The sequence below is a fragment of the Carlito syrichta genome, unplaced genomic scaffold, assembly GCF_000164805.1.
Source record: "Carlito syrichta isolate Samal-C Ts95f unplaced genomic scaffold, Tarsius_syrichta-2.0.1 Scaffold304564, whole genome shotgun sequence".
Classification (NCBI taxonomy): Eukaryota; Metazoa; Chordata; class Mammalia; order Primates; family Tarsiidae; genus Carlito; species Carlito syrichta.
Genome location: NW_007248660.1, coordinates 248190 through 273108, shown reverse-complemented (window position 1 = coordinate 273108; position 24919 = coordinate 248190). Strand labels below are relative to the sequence as shown.

The window sequence follows — 24919 nt, the reverse complement described above, 5'->3', positions numbered from 1 at the left end:
GGCCACTGCACTCCAGTCTGGGCGACAGAGTGAGACTCCAACTCAAAAAAAAACAAAACACAACTCGGTCAGACACAGTTGCTCACACCTATAATCCCAGCACTTTGGGAGGCCGAGGTAAGAGGATTACCTGAGCCCACGGGTTCAAGACCAACCTGGGCAACTTGTTGAGACCTCATCTCTACAATAAATAAATAAATAAGAATTAGTCAGGCATGGTGCGCACACCTCTAGTCCCAGCTACTTTGAAGGCTGCAGTGGAAGGATCACCTAAGCCCAGCAGGTCAAGACTGCAGTGGCCAGGAGCATGCCACTGCACTCTAGCCTGGGCAACAAAGTGAGACTACAACTCAAAAAAAAAAAACCACAACTCAATAACAAAAAGGTAAATAACCTGATTTTTAAATGGGCAAAGGATTTGATCACATCTTTCTCCAACGCAGACATGCGAATGGTCAACAAGCACATGAAAAGACGCTGTACCTCGTTAGTAATTAGGGAAATGCAAATCAAAACCACCATGAAAGCGAGCCCCACTGGAGAAGACAAAGCAGGCGCCCTGCCACCATCTGGAAAACTGGGCAGGGAAGTGCTCCGACTTGCTCACCACAGAGCAACAGACCCAGTCTCTGTGGCCCGCAGGTTAACTACTCAGGGGTTGATCGAGTCCCAGAGGGAAAATCCGGAAAACACAAACTTCAGAGGAGCAGGACGAGTCCCGGGTCTCCGGCACCCCACCTTCTACTAGGATTCATTCATCAGCAAAGGGCACGACCAGGAAAGGGTGAGTAAGACCCCCGAAGAGATCAGTGGTGAGTCTGGAGTTGACCCAGCCCCCTTCTCCCCAGCAGTCCTGTGAACATCAGACCCACACAGCTGGGCACAACTGAGAGAGATGAACTCAGGTGGAGCCTGGATGTCAGCCAGGACAGGAAGAGTCCGCTCCAGGAGAAGCCTGGCTGGGATGCCCCCCACCGTACCTGGAGAGGAGACAATCCCACGCCTCCCACCAGAGGGAATCCCCCTGACCATACAAGAGTAGCGGAGGAGGACTGAAGCCCCACCCACCCCCATCACCCCTCCTTCTTCCCTGGGCCCCCACCCACGCTGGGGAGACTGTGAATGAGGCCACAGCCCGGCAGGAGACAGCAGAAGGACTTACCTGTGAGCAGCTGACAGGAACAATTACAGAAGCTACCACAAGAGGGCGCTTGGTGCCCAGATTCTTTTTAATTTTTTTCTTTTTTCTTTTTCTTTTTTTTTCTTTTTGGTGCATGAATGTGCATGTGGGAGTTTGATTTGCATTCACCCCTTTTTTCTCTTTTTATCTTTTCTTTCCTCTCTTTTCTTTCTTCTTTCATTTTTGGTTTTCTGTTTATGTGAGTACATGAATGAGGTTCATCTTTCAGTTTCTTTGTGTGTGTGTTCTCTTTTTTCTATTTAATGTGTATGTAAATACATATGTGAGGGTCTGATTTGCATTCTCCCCCTTTTTTTCTCTTCTTCTCCTTTTATTTTGTGTTGGGTGTGTGTGTGTGTGTGTGTGTGTGTGTGTGTGTGTGTTGGGTTTTCCTGGCTAATTGGAATTGAGTTTTTTTTTCCCCTCTACTTGTTTTGGTTTTTATTTGTGTGTATGTGTGTGTGTGTGTGTGTGTGCATGTTATAGTTTTTTTACTTTGGTTTCTGCTTTTTGTTTTGTTTGTTTGTTTTATTTTTGTCCATTCTATTTCAATCAAATTTTCTCTGTTCTCCTCATTGCTGTTACTTTATCTTGAACTCATGGAATATGCACACATACCCATTGCATCATCATATAGTGTGGTGGTGGGAAGTGGGTCTCAGGGAACCCATAACCCAGTCAGCGATTTGCAAGAAGTTTCTGAATCCTAGATCCTCATTCTCCACCTTGTTCGACCTTCAAAACTACAAGAGACAGCAAGGCTTCCCACCCTCAACCCTGTTTCAAAATAGAACAAATTCAGAGCCCTGACCAGGGAAGAATAGAAGGTTGAGCAAACATCATAAAGGAAAATGCCTCCCACTGCCACTAACTAATGAAACCAAAGAAAAAAAGGAAGAGATCTGTCACAAATGAATAAAAATCAATGAAAGAACATGGGAAATTTCCAGTGTACCAAAGAGACAATGCCTGAAAAATCAGATTTCAGAGCCCAAACAATGGAAGTCACAAAAGACTGGCCCCAGAATACAACAGGGATTAGGGAATGAATGGAAAGAGTGAATAATACTCAAAGCCTCCACCAAAATTACTAGGGAAAGGAGAACCTAGTCAGTAAATGATACTGGGAAAACTGGCTGACCACATGCAGAGGATTCAAACAGAACCTCTACCTATCACCATTCATAAAGATCAGCTCTAAGTGGATCAAAGACCTAAATGTAAATCCTCAAACTATAAGAATCTTTAAAAATGCAGGAGACACCCTTATGGAAATTGGAACTGGCAACAAATTCCTGATCCAAACCCCAAGTGTCCATGCCATAAGAGATAAGATGGACAAGTGGGACCTCATCACACTGAAAAACTTCTGCAAAGCAAAAGAGACCATTAGGAGAGCAGGAAAACAGCCCACAGAATGTGAAAAAATATTTTCCAACTGTATCTGACAAAGGCCTAATATGCAGGATCTATAAAGAAATAAAACATGACAAAAGGAAAAGAACAAACAACCCCATTAAAAAGTGGGCAAAAGACATGAATAGACACTTTGCAGAAGATACACAGGCAGGCCAACAGACACATGAAAAAGTGCTCAACCTCACTCATCATCAGAGAAATGCAAATCAAAACCACATTGAGATATCACCTAACCCCAATAAGAATGGCCAGCATTAATAAAACAAACAATAACAGATGATGGCGAGGGTGTGGAGAAAAAGCAATGCTTCTACACTGCTGGTGGGAATGCAAAATAGTGCAACCTCTTTGGAAAACAGTGTGGTAATTTCTGAAAGAATGAGACATTGACCTTCCATATGACCCAGCAATAACCCTGCTGGAAATATACCCAGAGGAACTCAAATCATTCTACAGAAAAGATACCTGCACACAAGTGTTTATTATAGCACTATTCACAATAGCAAAAACATGGAACCAACAGTGCTGCCCATCAAAACTAGACTGAAATTTTTTAAATGTGGTACATATACATGATGGAATACTACACAGTCATAAAGAAGGATAAGCATATAAACTTCGCAGCTACTTGGATGGATTTAGAGTGATACTCAGTGATCTATCACAGAAATAAAGAACAGAGTACCAAATGTTCTTACTAATAAGTGGACCCTGAACATTTAACATAATACTATAAGAAAAGGATTGGCAGCAGGGGGATACTACCAGGGTAGAGGGAGAACACAGCATCAATAAGGGTACCTTATCTCAAACCAGGCAAAGTGGGGACCAAAGGGAGGCCCAAACTTTACCTGTATGATGACCACTAATCTTAAATTGTACCACTCATCTTTAAAATAAAATAAATTTTTTAAAAAGAGTGAATAAGACTCAAGAAAGACAAGGTGCAACACTGAAAGAATTTGTAACAGAATTTGACCATAAAAAATTTCATCTAGGAAATAAACAACAATATGACAAACATGAATAGCAGAATTAATCAAGCAAAAGAAAGAATCTCAGGGCTGGAAGACCAAAACATGGAACTAAACCAATCTGTAAAAAACATAAAAAGAAAATTCAGAAACAACAAAACCTCCAAGAGATGTGTGATTATATCAAGAGGCCACACCTATGCCAGATTGCTATCCCAGATGAAAAAAGGGAAACAGAGAACATCTAGGAGCAAGCATTCCAGGAGGTTATACAAAAAAACTTTCCCCATCTCCCCACAGATAAGACTATCCAAACACAAGAGATACAGAGAACCCCACAAATGAGATGATCAACTCCTAGACACATAGCAATTCACCTACAAAAAGTAGGTACAAAAGAAAAAAATCCTAAAAATAGCAACAGCAAAGGTCAGACTACCTACCAGGGAAGATCAATCAGAATAGCAACAGACCTATCAACAGAAACACAAACTAGAAGGAACTGGAGTCCAATTTTCAAAGTCCTAAAAGATAAACAATTTCAACCAAGAATTTACTGACCAGCCAAGCTCAGCTTCTTCAGTGATGGAGAATTAAAATCCTTCAGTCAGGGACGGTGGCTCATGCCTATAATCCTAGCAATTTAGGAGGCCAGGGTGAGGGATTGCCTGAACCCACAGGTTCGAGACCAGTCTGGGCAACTTGGCGAGACCTCATCTCTACAATAAATCAAAAAACTAGCCGAGCGTGGTGTCACACACCTGTAGTTCCAGTTACTTGGAAAACTGACATGGAAGGATTGCCTGACCCCAGCAGGTCAAGGCTGCAGTAGCTGTGAGCATGCCACTGCACTTCAGCCTGGGCAACAGAGTGAGACTCCAACTCAAAAATGAAAAAGAAAGAAACTGTGAGGGGAGAGTGGGGGAGGGAGTGGCAATAGTGGTAAACTACCCCAGGGGGCACACCTCATCAACAAGTGTACCTGCATAATGAACATTTGTATACCTAACCCTGAATTATACCCCACATCTTTAAAATAAAAAATTTATAAATGTAAAAAAAAATTATTCCCAGACATTCAATCCCTAACAGATTATGCAGCTTCCAGACCAGCTCTGTAGGAGATGCTTTAAAAAGGTAATTAAGCACAGAAGAAAGGGAAAAAAAGAATGACCACATGCTTCCCAAGAGAAGAGGAGAACCCAGAATCAACAAAGAATACATCACAACTGAAAACTTGAAAACACACACATATCAATCCAAAAGTTGAAAGAAAAACAAGCAAAGAAAAAGCTTTATAAGAACCTCATGATGGGGATAAACAATCACATTTCAATAATCAGCCTGAATGTGAATGGATTAAATGCACCACTGAAAAGACACTGAATGACAAACTGGATAAAAAACCAAGACCCAATAATTTGCTGCTTCCAGGAAACTCATCTCACCACAAAGGATGCACACAGACTCAAAGTTAGAGGATGGAAAATGAATTTCCAGGTGAATGAATCACAAAAACAGGCAGGAGTTATGATCTTAATATCAGACAAGCAACTTTTAAGTTATCAAAAATTTTAAAATCTATGAAAGTACACTACATAATGAGAAAAGATTCAATCCATCAATAAGAAATATCCACCCTAAACATATATGCATCCAACACAAGAGCACCGGCATTTATAGAGCAACTACTAGGTAAACAAACAAAAAAAAATATTGACTCTAACACTATTGTAGCTGGGGACTTAACTACCCACTAACAGCCCTAGATAGATCATTGAGGCAAAAAAAAATCAACAAAGAGATTGGAACTTTAACTTGACACTTGATCAAATGGACTTGATACCTACAGAACACTTCACTCAACAACTACAGAATATACATTCTACTCTTCACTACATGGACCATACTCCAAGATCGATCACATCCTCAGCCAAAAATCAAGCATAAATAAATTTTATAAGATCAAAATACTGCCATTCACCTTCTCAGATCACAGTGAAATAAAAATAAATATCAACACCAAACAAAATTCCCCCTAAACCCATAAAGACATGGACACTAAACAGCATGATGCTGAATGATTACTAGGTCAACACAGAAAAAAACAGAAATTAAAAGATTCCTGGAAACATAAGAAAACAAAGAAACATCTTACCAAACTTCTGGGATGCCATGAAAGCAGTTCTAAAAAAGGAATTTATATCTCTACAAACACACATAAAGAAAATAGAAAGATCACAATTTAACAGCCTAACAAATTACCTAAGGAAGCTGGAAAGACAAGACCACCAAAACCCTGACTTTAGTAGAAGAATCCAGATTGCCAAAGTAAAAACCAAAATAAAGGACATAGAAGAAAAAAATATCATAGAAAAAACAAAAAACTGGTTAATTGAAAGAATGAACAAGATTGATGGACCCCATAGCCACACTGACCAAGGAGAAGTTCAAATAAACAGATTCAGAAAAGTAAAAGATCAAATAACAACTGACCCCAAGAAAACACAAAAGATTATCAGACATTACTATGCACTGTATGAAAACAAATTTGATAACCTAAATGAAATGGAGTACATTCTGACATCACACAACCTCCCAGAGCTGAAACAAGAAGACACTGAGACACTAAATAGACCGGTAACAACCCAGAAAATTGACTACATCATAAGATAACTACCTTTTTTTTTTTTGAGTTGGAGTCTCACTCTTTCACCCAGACTGGAGTGCAGTGGCTGCTTCCAGCCACTGCAGCCTCAACCTGCTGGGTTCCAGGGATCTTTCCGCCTCAGCCTTCCAAGTAGCTGGAACTACAGGCGTGCACTACCATGACTGGCTGATTTTTTATTTATTGTAGAGATGAGGGCTCGCCAAGTTGCCCAGGTGGATCTCGAACCCGCGAGCTCAGGCAATCCACTCACCTCAGCCTCCCAAAGGCGCGGGATTACAGGCTGAGCCACCGAACACGGCAGATAACTACCTTTTTAAAAAAGCCCTGGACCAGATGACTTTCCAGAGGAATTCTACAAAACATACAAGGAGGAGCTGATACCAATCCTATTGAAAGTATTTCAGGCATTGAGAAAGGCAGAATTTTACCCAAATCAATTTATGAAATTAACATTAAACTGATAACCAAACTAGGTAAAGATCCAACAATGTAAGAGAACTACAGGCCAATATCCTTAAAGAACATAGATGCAAAAATTCTCAACAAGATTCTAGCAAATTGGATCCAACAACACATCTCAAAAATCATCCACCATGACCAAGTAGGCATCATCCCCGGGATGCCAGGTTGATGCAACATCCACAAGACCATAAATGTAATTAAACACATCAACAGATGTAAAAACAAGAACCACATGATTATATCATTAGATGCAGAAAAGCCTTTGATAAAATCCAGTATCCCTTCTTGATAAAACCCTTGAACACCAAGGCATAGAAGAAACATGCCTCAAAATGGTAAGCACCATCTACGATAAACCCACAGTCAACATATTGCTAAATGGGGCAGAAACTGGAAGCAATTCCCCTGAAACCGAGGCCAAACCAAGACAAGGTTGCCCACTCTCACCACTCCTGTTCAACATTGTGTTGGAAGTTCTAGCAATAGCTACTAGACAAGAGAAAAAAATCAGGGGTATCCAAATAGGGAAAGAGGAAGTTAAGTTATCCCTCTTTGCTGATGATATGATCCTATACCTCAGAAATCCAAGAGAATCTGTCAAAAAACCTCCTTTCACTGATAAAGGACTTTGGCAAAAGATCTCAGAGTACAAAATAAATGTGCGAAAGACAGTTGCATTCTTATACACCAACAATAAACAGGCAGAGAACCAAATAAAAAGCACAACCCCATTCACATTAGTCACAAAAAAATTAAATACCTTGGCGTCTTCCTAACCAGAGAAGTGAAAGACCTTTACAATGAAAACTACAAAACACTGCTCAAAGAAAGCCAAGAAGACACAAATGGAAAAATATTCCATGTCCATGGATAGGAAGAATCAACATTGTTAAGATGTCCATCCTACCAAAGGCAATCTACAGATTCAATGTAATCCCCATTAAATTACCTACATCATTCTTCTCAGTTCTGGAAATGGCAACACAGAAATTCATATGGAAACGTAAATGAGCACAAATAGCCAAAACAGTCCTTAGCAAAAGAAACAAAGTAGTCTTTTCCAGACTTCAAACTTCACTATAAGTCTACAATAATCAAAACAGCCTTGTATTGGTACAAGAACAGGCATATGGATCAATGGAATAGGATAGAGATTCAGAAGCAAAACCTCAATTCTTCAACGAACTCATCTTTAACAAAGCCTCCACCAATAACCAACGAGGAGAGGAGAACCTAGTCAGTAAATGGTACTGGGAAAACTGGCTGATCACATGCAGAAGAGTCACCTCTAAGTGGATCAAAGACCTAAATGTAAATCCTCAAATCATAAGAATCTTTAAAAATTCAGGAGACACCCTTATGGAAATTGGAACTGGCAACCAATTCCTGATCAAAGTCCCAAGTGCCCATGCCATTAGAGATAAGGTAGACAGGTGAAACCTCATCAAACCGACAAGCTTCTGCAAAGCCAAAGAAACCATCAAGAGAGTGGGGAGATAGCACATCGAATGTGAAAAAATATTTGCCAACTGTATATCTGACAAAAGCCTAACATCCAGGATCTACAAGGAACTCAAATGTGACAAAAGAAAAAACAAACAATGCCATTAAAAAGTGGGCAAAAGACATGAACAGACACTTCTCAAAAGAAGATATATGGGCAGCCAACAGACACATGAAAAAGTGCTTAGCCTCATTCATCATCAGAGAAAAACAAATCAAAACCACACTGAGCTGCCACCTAACCCCAGTAAGAATGACCATCATTAATAAAACAAACAACAACAGATGCTGGCAAGGATGCAGAGGAAAGGGAACGCTTCTACACTGCTGGTGGGAAAGCAAACTAGCGCAACCTCTTTGGAAAAGTGTGGCGATTTCTGAAAGAACCAGAAATTGACCTTCTATATGACCAGCAATTCCCCTTTGGGGAATATACCCAAAGAAACGTAAATCATTCTACAAAAAAGATACCTGCACACACATGTTTATTGCAGCACTATTCACAATAGCAAAAACATGGAACCAACGTGCTGCCCATGAAAACTGGACTGGATTTTTTTAAATGTGGTACATATACAAAATAGAATATTATACAGCCATAAAGAAAGATAAACATATGAACTTCACAGCAACTTGAATGGATTTTGAGTCAATAATACTCAGTGATCTATCACAGAGACAAAGAGCAAAGTACCACATGTTCTCACGCCCAAGTGGACCCTGAACACTTCCCACACTACTATAAGAAAGGGATTGGCAGTAGCGGCATACTGTCCGGGTGAGGAGAGGGGACACAACATCAGTAAGGACACCTGATCTCAAACCAGGCAAAGTGGGGGCCAAAGGGAGGCCCAAACCTAACTGTATGATGTTCACTTATATACCTAATTCTGAATCGTACCCCACGTCTTTAAAATAAAATACATTAAAATTAAAAATAAAAAAATTTTTTAAATTAAAATATATGACCATATGAAACCTTGGGCAAAAATGTTCACAGCAGCAATAGTCATAATGGCTAGAATGTGGAACCAACCCAAATGCCCATCAACTGATAAATTTCTAGAACAACACTCTGCTATATCCATACAATATTATTCAGTGATAAAAGAAATGAAACACTGATCCATGCCACACCATGGTGACCCTCAAAAATATTACATTCTGTGAAAGAAGTCAGTCAAAAAAGACCACTTAGTATGTGATTCTATTCCTATGACATGCCCGTAATAGGCAAATAGAGAGACAGAAAACAGACTGACTAATCATTTTTTCATGACCATTGAGCTGCATCTTCTCTGCGAAACCTTTCTTGACAGAAGCAGACAGCCTGGCACACCTTGTGACAACAACTTGTAATTATCAACTAAACTGTAAGTTCCATAAAAGCAACAAAAAAAAATTTTCCCTTTTGCCCTCTGCTATATCCCCACCACCCGGAACAGTACTTGTCATATAATAGGAGTCAACAGATATGGATTGCGTGATTGAATGACTAAATCTGTTCACATGACTCCCCTGCCCCCCATCAATAGGCAGTGGTCTTCATGGAAGAGAAGGTTTCGTCCCATTCATACTCCTGCCCCGGGACCCACAGAACTAGCATGTCTGGCACACAGTACATATCCAATAAATACTGGGTCAATGAATGAATGGAGAAAAAAACCAGAGGACTAAAACTGGTTTTGACCCACTGCCGTCATGGTACCCACAGTGCTTCCCAGTTCCGGATATCCAGCACTGGATCCTTGCCTCTGGACTCAGGCAGGCCTCCTTGCGCTTCTGAGACCCTGCCTCGAGAGTGGGCCTTTTCAAACACATTTCCCTGTTTAAATGTGGCCCAGCATCTCAGCAGACCCGACAGTACTACAGATTAACTTCGTTAGAATGTATACTCAGATCCAGTCATGTAGATGGTAAATATTCGTGTGCTCCATACCAGGAAAACAAACCAAGACCACTTGAAGATCTGGGTGAGCCGGTGCCTCCCAAGACCCACACTGGGTACAGTGGCTGCACTTATGATGCTCTCAGAGAGACAGCACATGTCCTCAGCCAGAGAGCCACAAACCTGGACCGTCTTCACAGAGTTCCCACAAAGCCAGACCCGTGCTTAATCTCCCAGCACCTTTCAGGGATTAACGGGAGACATGGCCAGCTGGCAGGCCTCCATTTAAAAGGCACAGTCACTTCTGAAATGAAACACGAAGGAATTAACTTTTTAACCTGGCTTGGATGTGCACTACCCACTCTAACTAAAAGGCGTGTATTAATTTAAATGGTAGTGAGTGTAACATGTGTTCCATCGTTCTCCTTAATGCAGACCTAACAAGACATCCAAATTTTAGTAAGAGGCTATACTTCGACCAGCAAGGCATTGATGGATTTCATCAACAACAATAGGAGAGAAAATAACAAGAATGCTATCACTATTGCATTGTTTTTTATAGGCCTACCTCTAAAACTCAGAACAAACACACACTTGCACACACTCCCAATAATGAGCCCTGTTAACACTCCAGCCAAAATTCTTGGCTCATCAAGAGAGCTTTATTTGGAATGCAATACAGAAAAATCCAGGAAAACCTTTAAGGTCTTTGACAAGGCTAATATTGAACAGGAACAAAACAAGACTACTGGCACCATATCCTCTCAGCCCTTAAGTAAATGTGTCCCATTAAAAAGTAGACTGTGGCCGGGCTCGGTGGCTCAGCTTGTAATCCCGCACCTTTGGGAGGCTGAGGTGAGCAGATTGCCCAAGCCCGCGGGTTCGAGACCCGCCTGGGCAGCAACACCTCATCTCTACAATAAATCAAAACATCAGCCGGGCGTGGTAGCGCGCGCCTGTAGTTCCGGCTACTCGGAAGGCTGAGGCAGAGGGATTGCCAGAACCCAGAAGGTCGACGCTGGGGTGGCCATGAACATGCCACTGCACTCCAGCCTGGGCGACGGAGTAAGATTCCAACTCAAAAAAAGAAAAGTAGTCTGTGGAAGATTTGTTTCTCCAAAGCATATAGTAGCTTATAAGTAGAAGGGCTGTGATGGATGTGTTCAAGCACTCTTTACCCTCATTAAGCAACATTCCCTGGCAACCAAAGACTCCAACTGGACTTGATTTGGGAGAGTGGTATTTATAGCAGTGTGAAGTATAGCTTAGAGCCACAGAGCACCCTAGCACACAACATTAGAACACACTGTGTTCAAGCCTGGACATACCTTGGAATTCTTTTCAATCAACATTACAAGAGGCCACAGCTAATCGACTGGAGTTTCCATGAAAGATGAAATCTATGCATCATGATGGATCACTAAGTTCCTTTTTTTGACTTCGATAGAGAAAATATGCTCAACTCTTAATTCTAAATGTTATTGATGTGTGGAAATTTTAATTCAGAAAAACAGAAAAACCCATCAGTGAAAACAAGCCAGGCTTCCATTTCTCGTCACATGCATAGCTGGGCGCACTGGAGAAACTTTCTGTCCACAACCAGTCCACAGAGCCAAATAAGACCCGCTCTTGGAGGTGCTTCTCGTCTCACAAACTGTAGGAGAGGGCTTCAGGGATAGCCCCCCCCCCCAAAAAAAAGACAACAATTGGGAGCCAGGGCCAGGGCTTGCTGTGAAGGGGCCTGGAGAGGATGGGACCGGAGTGAGCAAGAGCTAAGCTCTTGGCGGTTGGGACGCGTGGGCACAAGAGCACCAGGGAGCATGGGCAGAGCAGCAGCAAGCCGGAGGGAAGAGTCAACGTGGGAATTAGGCAACGTGGACCAGCAGGAGGGTTTGGGCTCCCTAAGTCCTGAGTTATGTGGGTGAACGGTTGTAGGATGGTTGACCTGTTGAGGAGGACAAAACCTGCAGGAAAGGCTAAGTGGATCTTAAGTAAGGATGTCCCAAGGCTAGTCACAGAAGTATAGATCAACCATTTTTGGAAGAAAGCTTTTCCAAGTTAGGATTGCATGTCTCTCATAGGCTCCATTCAAGTGTGACTTCACAAAGATTACCAAACACACCAGAAGTTTAGTCACTCCATGAGAGCTATGACATACTAAAGAGTTTTATATTAAAAATGTTTCAAGGAATAAAAATAAAATTACAAAGATGCAATATATGCAAATATGTAGAGCTATATATAAAATAAACTATTAATAAGGAACAAACAGAATTTTTAAATATTAACTTCTAGGAATAAAATGTACAATTGTTGGATTCAAAATATAAATTATTGGGTTAAATATTACAGAGATCAGACACAGTTAACTAAAGAATTAGTGAACTGAAAGAGATATTCAAAGAATTTAGAACTTAGAAATTAGCAGGCCAGGCGCTGTGACTCGTGCCTATAATCCCAACAATTTGGGAGGCCAAGGTGAGAGGATTACCTGAGCCCATAAGTTTGAGACTAGCTTGGGCAACTTGGTGAGACCTCATCTCTACAATAAAAATTTTTTTTAAAAATTAGCTGGGCATGATGGTGCATGCCTGTAGTTCCAGCTACTTGGAAGGCTGAGACAGAAGGATCAACTGAGCCCTGCACGTTGTGGCTGTGGTGGCCGTGAGCGTGCCACTGCATTCCAGCCTGGGCGACAGAGTGAGACTCCAATTCAAAAAAAAAAAAAAGGAAATTAGCAAAGAGAGAAAAAGAGATGGAAAATATAAAAAAGAGTTTAAAAGATATGGAAGATGTAATGAGAAGATCTAATCCCCATCTCAATGAAGTCCAGAAAGAGAAAGCAGAATTTTGAAGAGTCAATGCAAAGCAAGATAAAGTCTGTGGGTTCTTCAGAAATGCTCTCAACCATGACCACGTGGACCAAGGAATTGCTATATATCCTGAGAAGAATTAATAAAGAGTCACTTATCATGAACTTAGGGCAAACCAAAATCGAAGAGAGCATCAGGAAAATGTCAGGCCAGAAGGGCTCTCTACCTTAGAGGGATTGGTGACTAAAACAAACAATGGCAGTCTTTTCAGCGGTGGAGAGCAGACGGTAAGGGAAACGGCAACTGTAGAGTGTTAAGAGAAGTCATAGTCAGTCAAGAATTCTGTCTATAGCCAGAAGAAAGAAAAAACAGAAAAAAACAAAATGAGCCCGAAAGAATTAAAATAAAGGAGCAGAAAGCAACAAAACAGAAAGAACGAGTTTATAATAGAAAGAACCAACAAATCTTGCTGGACACAGTGGCTCACACCTGTAATCCCAGGACTTTGGGAGGCTGAGGCGGAAGGATTGCCTGAGCCTAGGAGTTCAAGACCAGCCTGGGCCACACAGTGAGATTTTGTCTCTACAAAAAAATCAAAAAATGAACCAGGCTCGGTGGCACACACCTGTAGCCCCAGCTACTCAGGAGGCTAAAGTGGGAAGATGACCTGAGCCCAGGAGGTCAAGGCTGTGGTAAGCCACGGTCATGCCACTGCACTCCTGTCAGGGTGGACAGAGTGAGAACCCAGCTCAAAAGGAAAAAAAAACTACAGGTTTCTTTAAAACCTACAAAATATACACATCTCTTCACTTTAAGAAAAAAGAAAAAGGCACAAATACATAACATAAACGCAGATAACTACAGTTTGAGCAAAGATTTAAAGTATAAAGATAATTCTAGCAACAACTTTATACCAATAAATTTTAAGATGTAGACAAAACGGATTAAACATTTGCCGGTGTAGCTGACAGGTCATGTTCCTTCCAGAACCCAGCTCTTGCTGCTGTGTTTGCCCAGTTGCTCAGAACCTCTGGACGCTGAAACCAGCTAGAATTTCCTTCGCACCCGGCCGTAGCCACTTCGTTGCAACTCTGCTACCGTGTTCAAGGCTCACCTGGTCCAGGACTCCAGCCTGGAGAAGGTGCTGGAGGTGCTCAAGGACCTCATCAACGAGGCCTGCTGGGACATCAGCTTGAGGGGCGTGAACCTGCAGAGTATGGACTCGTCCCACGCCTCCCTGATGCAGGCCTCCCTGCAACCCGAGGGCTTCGACACATGCCACTGGCACCGCAACCTGGCCATGGGTGTGAACCTCACCTGCAATGTCCAAAATACTAATATGTGCTGTCAACTAACAACTGAAGATAATGCAGACACCTTGGTGCTCGCGTTTGAAGCACCAAGTCAGAAGAACGTTTCAGACTAGGAAATGAAGTTCATGGATTTGGAGACCAAACACCTTGGAATTCCAGAACAAGAGTACAGCTGTGTAGTAAAGATGCCTTCTGGGGAATCTGCACGTATATGCCAAGATCTCAGTCATACTGGAGAGGCTGCTGCAATTTCCTGTGCAAAAGACAGAGTGAAATTGTCTGCAAGTGGGGAACTTGGAAATAGGTATATTAAGTCATCACAAACTAATAATGTCTACAAAGAGGAGGAAACTCTTACCTTTGAGATGAAGGAGCCAGCTGACTTTTGCACTAAGGTACCCGAATTCGTTTACAAAAGTCATTGCACTCTCTTTGACAGTAACACTCAGTATGTCTGCAGATGTGCCCCTTGTTGTAGAGCATTAAATCACTGATATGGGCTGGACTTGGTGGCTCAGCCTGTCATTCCAGCACTTTGGGAGGCCAAGGCGAGTAGGATGCCTGAGCCTGAGGGTTCAAAACCAGCACAGGCAACTTGGCAAGACCTCGTCTCTACAATTAAATTTAAAAATGAGCCAGGCGTGGTAACACGCACCTGTAGTTCCGGCTACTTGGAAGCCTGAGGTGAAAGGATCGCTGGAGCCCAGGAGGTTGACGCTGGGGTGGCCGTGAGCATGCCACTGCACTCCGGCTGGGGGGACAGAGTAAGACTCCAACTCAAAAAAAAAATTGCTGATATGGGACACTTAAAGTACTCCTTGGCTCCCAAGATCAAAGATGAAGAAGGATCTAGGCATTCTTAAAATCCAAGAAAAGAAAACTAAGCTCTTTGAGAACAGCTTCCAAGATGCCAGCATGTACTGAAGTCTTCTGTCACCAAATTTGTACCTCTAAACATATATGTAGACATTGATTTCTACAAATAACCTATTTTTTCCTCTAGTCCCTGTAAGTTGTTTAAAGAATAAAGTCTAAGGTCAAATATGGTCTTGTTAACCTAGAAATATTTCTGCCTTACTTAGAAATACTTATGAGTTTTACAGTACAAAAGGGTCTGGACTCTAAATGCAGTTTTAAGAATTGTTTTTCAACCTAAATAAAGTTTCCTAAATTTCAAATGTCAAAAAAAAAGATGTAGACAAAATGAACAAATTTCTAGAAAAAATAACTTACTGTGGCAGTTTAAAAATATTCCTACTTATCCTTTGAACTTAAGATTTATGGGGAAAGGTCATGACAAAAGGATTATGTCCTTTCCTCATAAAGCTCAGTTGATTTAAACTACTTACATGTAATCACATAATTCCTGGGAATGTCTGTGTGAATTCCAAGGATACACAACAAAAGGTAGTGAAGCTTTCATTTTATCCACAGGAACACTTACCTTTAGAGTCCTTCACCACTTTTTATGAAGTCTGACAAGTCTGAGGCCACAATGCTCTATAGAAGTCCAGGCTGAAATCCCACCTGACAGCCAGCATCAGTCAACAGATAAGAGAGTAAACATGCCTCCAGATGACTCCAGCATCTGGCCATTGAGTCACCTGCCAAGATAAAGTTCCATACATCATGAAACAGAGACTAACTATTCCCACTGCCTTGCCAGAGTCCTGATCAATGACTATGATAAAACGACTATTGTAAGCTACTAAATTTGAAAGTAATTTGTTAAATAGGAACTGGAACACTTCCTAATGCTTACCTGAGATGAAATAGAAATTCTGAATAGTCTTATGACTATGATGAAATTATTTCATAGATTGTCTTTTGGTGTTGTATAAAAGGTTATTGCCAAACCTAAATTTTTTCCTATGTTCTCTACATAGTTTTATAGTTTTGCCTCTTGCATTTTGATCCACACTTCATTTTGAATTAATTTTGTGAAAGGTGTAAGGTCTGTGCCTAAATTCCTTTTTTTGCATGTCGGTGTCCAGTTGTTACAACTCCATTTGTTGAAAAGACTATTCTTTCTTTCTCTGTTGAATTGTCTTTTCTCCTTTGTCAAACATCAGTTGGCTAATTTTATGTGGGTTTACTCTGGGGTTTTCTATTTTATTCCATTAATCTATGTGTCTATTCTTTTGCCATACCATGCTGGTAGCTTTACAGTAAGTTTTGAAATGGTTTAGTATCAGTCTTCTGACTCTCTTCTTCAATATTATGTTAACTATTCTGGGTCTTTTTCATATAAACTTTAGAGTGAGTCACTTGATATTCACAAAATAACTTGTTGGGATTTTGACTGGGATTGTGTTAGATCTGTAGATCAGTTGAGAAGAATTAATATCTTAACACTATTGAATCTCCCTATCCATAAATCTGGAACTCTCACCATTTATTTAGATCTTTAATTTCTTTCATCAGAGTTTTTGTAGTTTTCCTAGATAGCTCTAGGAAATATTTTGCTAAATGTATGCCTAAGTACTTAGTGGGAGGTATCTAATGTAAATGGTATTGTATTTTCAATTTCAAATTGTTCATTGGTGATATATAGAAAAGCAATGGGCTTTTGTATATTAACATTGTATTATATAACTTTGCTATGATCACCTATTGGTTCCAGGAGTTTTTTGTCAATTCTTTGGCATATTCTATGTAAAAAAAATCATGCCATTTACAAAGAAAGTTTCATTTATTTCCTTCCAATCCATATTCCTTTTATTTTCTTTTTGCCTTATTGTATTGACTAGGACTTCCGGTACAAGACTGAATAAGAGTGGAGAATGGGTACATCCTTGCTTCTTTTCTTAGGGAGAAAGATTTTAGTTTCTCACCATTACGCATGATGTTAGCTGGAGGTTTTTGAGATATTTTTTATACCACTCTATTTCAATTTGCTAAGATGTTTTATCATGAACAGGTATTGAATTCTGTCAGGTGCTTTTCTACATCTATGAATATAATCATCTGGCTTTTCTTCTTTAGTCTGTTGCTATGATGGATTACATTAATTAATTTTTGGATTTTGAACCAGACTTGCATACTTGAATGCATTCCACTTGGTCATGGTATATAATTCTTTTTATACACTGTCGGTTTCAATTTGCTAATATTTTGTTGAGGACTTTTGCATGTATGTTCATGAGAGATATTGTTCTGCAGTTTTCCTTTTTTGTAATTTCTTTGACAGATTTTGGTATTATGGTAATGCTGACCTCATAGAATGAGTTGGGAATATTTCCCTCTGCTTCTATTTTCTGGGAGAGATTATAAAGAACTTCTGTAATTTCTTCCTTCGGTGGTTCAGCCTGTAATCCCAGCACTTTGGGAGGCTGAGGTGAGTAGATTGCCTGAGTCCTGGGCAACTTGGCAAGACCTCATATCTATAATAAATCAAAAATTAGCTGGCCATGGTAGCGCACGCCTGTAGTTCCAGCTCCTTGGAAGGCTGAGGCAGAAGGATCACTGGAGCCCAGCAGGTCAAGGCTGTGGTGGCCGGGAGCGTGCCACTGCACTCCAGCCTGGGCGACAGAGTGAGACTCCAACTCAAAAAAAAAATTTTTTTTATAGAAATTACTAACTGAACCACGTTGGCCTGTTGCTTTCTGTTTGAAAAGTACTGATTATTCATTCAATTTCTTTAATAAAGAAGTAATAAAGTAGGCCTAGTCATGCTATCTATTTCTCCCTGTGTAAGTTTTAGAAGACTGTGTCTTTCAAGGAATTAGTCTGTTTTATCTAGGTTATCAAATCTGTGGGCACAGAGCTGTAGTGCTGGGATTACAGGCATCAGCCATTGAGCCTGGCTGTTTTCATGGATTGCACTAATTTTTTATTTCTTTTTTTCTGCTTACTTTGGATTTAATTTGTTCTTCTCTTCCTAGTTTCCTAAGATGGAAGCTGAAATTATTTACTTTAGATCTTTTTTCTAATATATGCATTTGATGCCATAAATTATCCTCTAGACACTGCTTTTGCTGCATCCCACAAATTTTGATAAGTTGCATTTTCATTTTCATTCAGTCCAATATTTTTCAATTTCCCTTGATATTATCCTTTCATCCCTGTGTTATTCAAAAGTGTGTTGTTTAATCTCCAAATATTTTAGCTTTCTTCAGCCATCTCTCTATTATTGATTTCTAGTTAATTTCCATTGTGGCATCAGAATACACTTTGTGTTATTTCTATTATTTTAAATTTGTTAAGGTGCGTTTTTATTTGTTAAGATAGACCCCAGAATGAGGTCTCTCTTGGTGAATGTTCCCGGTGAGCTGAAGATAATGTGTATTCTGCTGTTGGATGAAGTATTCTGTAAATGTCCATTTGATCCAGCTGACAGTGTTAAGTTCAAGTATGCCTTTATTGATCTGCCTGTGGGTCTGCCCATTTCTGATAGAAGAATGTTATAATAGTGGATCCATCCATTGCTCCTTGCAGATCAGTCATTTTCTGCCTCATATATTTTGATGCTCTGACAAACACAAACACATTAAGGACTGGTATGTCTTCTTCTTATCACTATGTAATGCCTTTTTTTATCTGTAGTAACTTTTCTTGTTCTAAAGTCTACTTTCTCTGAAATTAATATGGCTATGCAACTTTTTTTTATTAGTGTTAGCATGTTGTGTTTTTTCATCTCTTCAGTTGTAATCTGTCTTTGTATTCAAAGCGGTTTGTTGTGTTTTGTTTGTTTGTTTGTTTGTTTTTGGGTTGGAGTCTCACTCTGTTGCCCAGGCTGGAGTGCAGTGGCAGACTCAAAGCCACCCCAGCATCAACCTGCTGGGCTCCGGCAATCCTTCCGCCTCAGTCTTCTAAGTAGCTAGAACTACAGGTGTGCACTACCATACCCGGCTAATCTTTGATTTATTGTAGAGACAAGGTCACACCAAGTTGCCCGGGCTGGTCTCAAACTCATGGGCTCAGGCAGTCTACTCACCTCAGTCTCCCAAAGTACTGGGATTACAGGTTGAGCCACTGAGCCTGACCCAAAGTGGATTTTTTATAAAGAAAAATAGTTGGGTCTTGATTTCTAATTCACTTTGACAATCTGTCTTCTAATTGGTGAGTTTAACTATTCACATTTAAATATATTATTGATATATTTGATGTCTAGTTTGACATCAATCATATTTGTAACTATTTTGTTTTTGTTGCCCGTGTTCTTGTTTGTTTGTTTGTTTGTTTGTTTTCCTGTCTTCCACTCAAGTTCCTGCCTTCTCTGGTTTTAACCCAACATTTTATATAATTCCATTTTCTTTCATTTCTGGTCACATCAGGTACACTTCTCTTTAACTTTTGTAGTGATTTCCCTAGAGTTTGCAATATACATTTGGAACTAATCTAAGTTCACTTTTAAAGAACACCTCACCACTTCATGGGCTAGTCTAGGTGTCTCATAGCAAATTATTCCTAATTCCTCCAGCACAGCCCTTATTATACTGCTGTCACTCATTTCGCTTGTCTATAATCTATAATCACCCAACACAGTCTTGCTATTATTATGTAGTACAAAGTGTTATCTGTTATCAACTAAGAATAGGAAAAATAAAAGATTTTTTTTTGCCTTTTTTATTTCTTCTTTAACACTTTTGCTTTTTAGGTATACTAGAATTTCTAATCTCTATTTATTTTTTCTTTCTCTGAAGAACTTTTAACGTTTCCTATAAGGCAGGTCTCCTGACAATAGATTTCCTCAATATTTGTTTGTCTGAGAAAGTCTTTATCTGTCTTTCACCTTTGAAGGACAATTTCACCGATACAGAATTCAGGGTTGGTGTTTTGTGAATATTTTTCTTTCAAAATTTTATATATTTCATTCCACTTTAATTTTATTTGCATGCTTTCTGAAGAGAAATCTGATGTAATTATTTCCCTGTTTCTCTAGGAGTGAGTTGTCTTTTTTCATTCTGGTTTCTTTCAAAAATGTCTCTGTCTTTGATTTTCTGCACTAGGAGTATAACATGCTTAGATGTTCATTGTTTTTTATTATTTTCTCTGCTTGGTGTTCTCTGAGCTTACTGAATCTGTACTTTGGAAACTTCGCCATTTTTAGTTCAAATAGTTTTCTATTCCTTTCTCTCTTTTTTCTCCACTGGCATTTCAGAGGAGTAACCTGTTATGCATATGTTACCACTTTTGTAATTGATCCACAGCTCTTAGATATTGTTACATTTTTTTCACTTTTCTCTGTTTTTTGTTTCAGAAGATTTCTATTGATATATATTCAAACTCACTGATTCTTTTCCTTCCCATGCTCTGTCTCTTAATGAGCCCATGAAAGTCATTCTTTAATTCTGGTAGAGTGCTTTTTATCTCTAGCAGGTTCTTTTGATTCTTAGAGTTCCCATCTCTCCTCTCTCTTCTTACATAATCCATGTTGTCCATTTTTTCCATTAGACCCCGTAGCATATTAGTCAGTTGTTTTAAATCCTGGTCTGATAACTTCAAAATCTCTGCCACATCTGAGTTTGGTTCTGAAGCTTGCTTGGCTTTATTAGACTGTGCTCTTGTTGTCTTTTTAAAGAATGTTTGTAATTTTTGTTGTAAAATGAACAGGAGCTATCAAGTCAAACGAACTGAGGTAGATAGGCCTTTAATGTGAGATGTTATATTTATCTGGCTAACATGAGGTTGTGTTTACAGTTTGCCATAGTTATGAGCATAAGAAGATAAAATTTCTCTGAGTGTTCTTGTTTCTGTCTCCCTTATTGGCTCTGGGTTTCTCTAAAGACTCCTTTTTAAGTAGAGTTTAAGTCTTATAGATTTTCCATCTGTAAGGGTAAGCATTGCGTAATTCAGTAATTAGCTTTCAGTCTTTTAGTAGGACTGTACTCATGGTCTGTGACCTTCACAAATATGGAGCCTGGAGTCTTCAGATGAGACAGGAAGGCTACAGGGGGTTAAGGCTGAATATGGAAGAAAGTTTTCCCCTGATGACTTGCCTTTGTTAAGAAGAACACAATTCTCTACATGCATTTCACAATTATTATTCTTGCTTCTCTCTGCCAGAAACACAGGAATTTTTTTCCAGTTCTCACTGTGAGGACTTGGTAGGGTTCCCAGAAGCAAAATTCACAAATGTGTAGGGGCCCACAAACTGGGCCCCAGATTTTTTAACTCTCAAGTTGGTCCACAGTGAGCCTCCAGCAACATATCAATTAGCTAAGTGCACCTACCAATACTGTTTCCAGCAGTGGGCTTCTGTTTCTGGGCTTCTGCTCCCAGTAATGGTGGTTCTTGGTATACACATCTCTCAAATCAGAAAAGCAAGCAGAAATTCTAAAGAAAAAAATCAATTAATTTGACTACATCTAAATTTGAAATTTTTTCCAACATGATATCTCAAACAAAATGAACAAGCAGAAAGAACGAGCAAGAGAATTAGCATGCAAGTGCAGGGGGTCACGCATCCAAGAAACAGGATGCAATAAAGACAGCAGCCAGGGCTCACTGCTTGTTCCCAGTGCACCCCAACTTTCTCCAAACCCATTCAAAGTTTGGCGAGGACTAAGAGGCACGTCCTGGTCAAAGTAATGCCCTGTGGCTGAAAGTGACGTGTGTTAACTGCAAGTGGAAGCAACTTAAAAGCACCATTCCTCCATCTCTTCCTCCCCCGGCCATGGCAGCCTCTCAGGCCACAGCAGCCAGGTCAAGGAGTGCTGCCTACCTGGATCAGGCTTCATTTGAACAAATAACGTAGGGAAGGCTAGAGGAAAACCAGTAGTGCCGGACTCCGGTCCGAGGGAGCAATATAGATGCATGTTTTTTTAATATACAAAAAATAAAGAGGCAGACAGAAATAAATAAAAATGTATGTGTGCCTAAGTATGCATGTGTGTGTTTTCAAGCTCTGCCTGTTGAGAGGGACCAGAAGCAGTAACACTCCAGCAACAATGGGCACATCTAGCACACAGATCTTCGTTTATAAACACCAGTAACATAGTCAGATCAAGACGGATTGATTCCAAGTTGGTGGCAGAGAAAATAATAGATGAGCCTGGACATTTTTATAGTGAGGGCAAGTAAAGAAGTGCGAAACAATGATCCAAGAACAAGAATAATGAAAATAAGGAGGAGGAGGAGGGAGGGAAGGAAAGAAGGAAGAAGGGGTGGGCGGAGGGAGGAGAGAGAAAAAGAATGAGAGGCGAAAATTCGCTGGAGCCACGTGGAAAAGGCCCCCAGTGGCAAAAGTTAGAATGAAAACCAACAAAACAAATACCCATACTATTGGATTATGATCCCATAAATAGATATCTATGGGTTCACACAGATGTAAGCATAGCCGGATGAATAAACAAGGAAAAAGGAATGACTCTTCTTTACAAAAAAAAATTCCAATGAATAAACAAGGATGTGAGGAAAATAGAAAATCACCCTCAGGATACAACAGTAACAGTTAGGCAGGCAAAATCCGCCTCTGGGTGCTGAGTCTTGGGATGAGTCTCCTTAGGGCCTCCAATTGTGTCCAACTCTCTTTTTATTCAAGGGCAATGAGGGGGAAAAGTGCTCGCCTTTCCCTGTAGACTCACCAGAATAGAATGACTATTCGGGCTCAGAGGTGAGGAACCTCTTAAACAATCCACCAAAACATCGTCAACACACATATCATCTAAAATCTTGGAAAAGAAGTCAATACCTGAAGGTCTGAGGATATCACTTTTTTACCTTTTGCATTTCCATTCTTAATGACAGGCCAAATTGAAAGCTTCAAGAGTAGCCCTGTGAAGCCGGCAGAAAAACCGCCCTCACAGAGGGCCAGCTTCCTAGCTCTCAGGATCTGTGAAGAGGTTTCATTACATGGCAAGGGGAAATGAAACTGACAGGCGGAATTAAGGGTGCTGATCAGCGGGCCTCGAGGCAGGGAGGTTGTCCTGAATGCTCTGCCAGTCTTATCGCGCTCATAAGGTCTGGAAACATGGAAAAGGGAGGCAGAAGCGCCCGTGTGAGAGTGACGCGGCGTGAGAAAGACCCATTGTCGCAGGCTCCGAAGATGGAGGTGGAAGGCGGTGGCCCAAGGAGTTCAGACAGCCTCCAGAAGCAGGAAAAGCCAAGGGCTCTCCCCTAGAGCCTCCGAGGAACGCAGTCCGGCCACATCTTGATTTCAGCTGAGAAAGACCCCTCTTGAACGTCTCATATACAGAAACATGAGCCAATAAACCTGTGTTGTTTTCAGCCACTAGGTTCGTGGTAGCTTGTTATAGCAGCAACAGGAGGCTGATATGCCCTGATCATTAAATCTACACAGCATATTTTGAGAAATATTTTTAAAATATTAATTTTTCAAGTTCTCTCTTAGTATTTCAGACTATTAATAAAACTGGCTTTGAAAGTATGAATTGCAAGACTATGGTGGTGGTTAGCTTTAATTTTTCCCCTTACCCTTCTCTTTGCCCTCCCCTGCTTTAGTTTCCATGTTACGTGAGTTGTAATTTAAGGTTACGTTGGAAGACCACAAAATGGAAAGCTATTATAAGTTGTTCTCTCAAATTTCCTGAACCTTGGGAAGCAGAGCCATGTGACTGCTTTTTCGGTTTGACCTAGTTAATTCTCTGTTCATCAGTAGCCTTTGAATCCTTTATTACGGACATATAATGTAATAACCACTTTCTATTTTTAAAAAATTGTTAGTAGGTTTTTTTGGATCAAAGCAAAACACAAACTTTTATGCATTAAAACTTTTCTTTTGGCAGGGCGCGGTGGCTCAAGCCTGTAATCCCAGCACTTTGGGGGCCTGAGGAGAGAGGATTGCCTGAGCCCGCAGGTTCGAGACCAGCCTGGGGAACATGGTGAGACCTCGCCTCTACAACAAATCAAAAAAAAAAAAAAAATAGCTGGGCATGGCAGCGCATGCCTGTAGTTCCAGCTACTTGGAAGACTGAGGCGGGAAGATCACCGGAGCCCAGCAAGTCAGTGCTGGGATGGCCGTGAGCATGCTACTGTACTCCGCCTTGGGTGACAGAGTGAGACTGCAACTCAAAAAAAAAAAAAAAAAACTTCTCTTCTAATGAAAAGGTTTTTTTCAAGTCCAATTTTTAAAAAGAGTTTCCTAGTTCTCTTCATCTTTGCAGTAAGTTGTTTTTCAGTTTCAGTTTGGCTAAGTCCCCAAATATGAGTAAATCAAATGTAAATAAAATCATTCAAGGCTAAAAGAATCTAATTAAACATATCACCAAAGGCAATTAGTAAGTTTATCAATTGGTTTTCTCCAGAGCTTTTAATCCTAACATTAACTGTGCATTTAACTAAAGTGTTTTCATCTTGATTATATCCTCAAAAATTGTATGTATATTTCTTAAGTCTCACATGTCAGAGCAAAAAGCAAAACTAACAGCTCTGGTTAAGGCCTTCACTTTAAAAATGTAGTCTTGGGTATAAAATACAAAAATTAATTTGTTAATTTTAGTCAAAATGAGAGATGTCAAGGCCTTTCTGAAAAAAAGTAAATATTTTTCAATGGCCAAAAAATAAATAATGGGTCCAAAATCACTTGCAAAACTGTCGAGTGCAGTTGCAGGAGAACACGGAGGAGGGGGAGCCTGGTTGTGACTGCATTATCACCCACCAGCAGAGGCATGGCCCTCTGGGCAAGGGGACCCAGAGGGCAAAGTTCCAGACAGTGGGTGACTGCCTTGGCCCTTGCACCTTTTGGGACCAGCACGTGGGATGGGGAAAACCAGGACCACTTGCCACGGAAGGC

The 24919-nt window shown here is 40.4% G+C and overlaps 1 protein-coding gene across 1 annotated transcript in view; it reads left to right on the top strand.

Moving 5' to 3' along the window:
• Positions 1-15401, top strand: part of LOC103262609 (proliferating cell nuclear antigen-like) — a 20310-nt gene extending 4909 nt beyond the window's left edge. Inside the window, 3 exon segments of the mRNA XM_021713468.1 lie at positions 13986-14599; positions 14601-14706; positions 15009-15401. Of these exon segments, the coding sequence (XP_021569143.1) occupies positions 13986-14599; positions 14601-14706; positions 15009-15086 (798 nt within the window). The 3' untranslated portion in view covers positions 15087-15401.
• The last annotated feature ends 9518 nt before the right edge of the window (positions 15402-24919 follow it).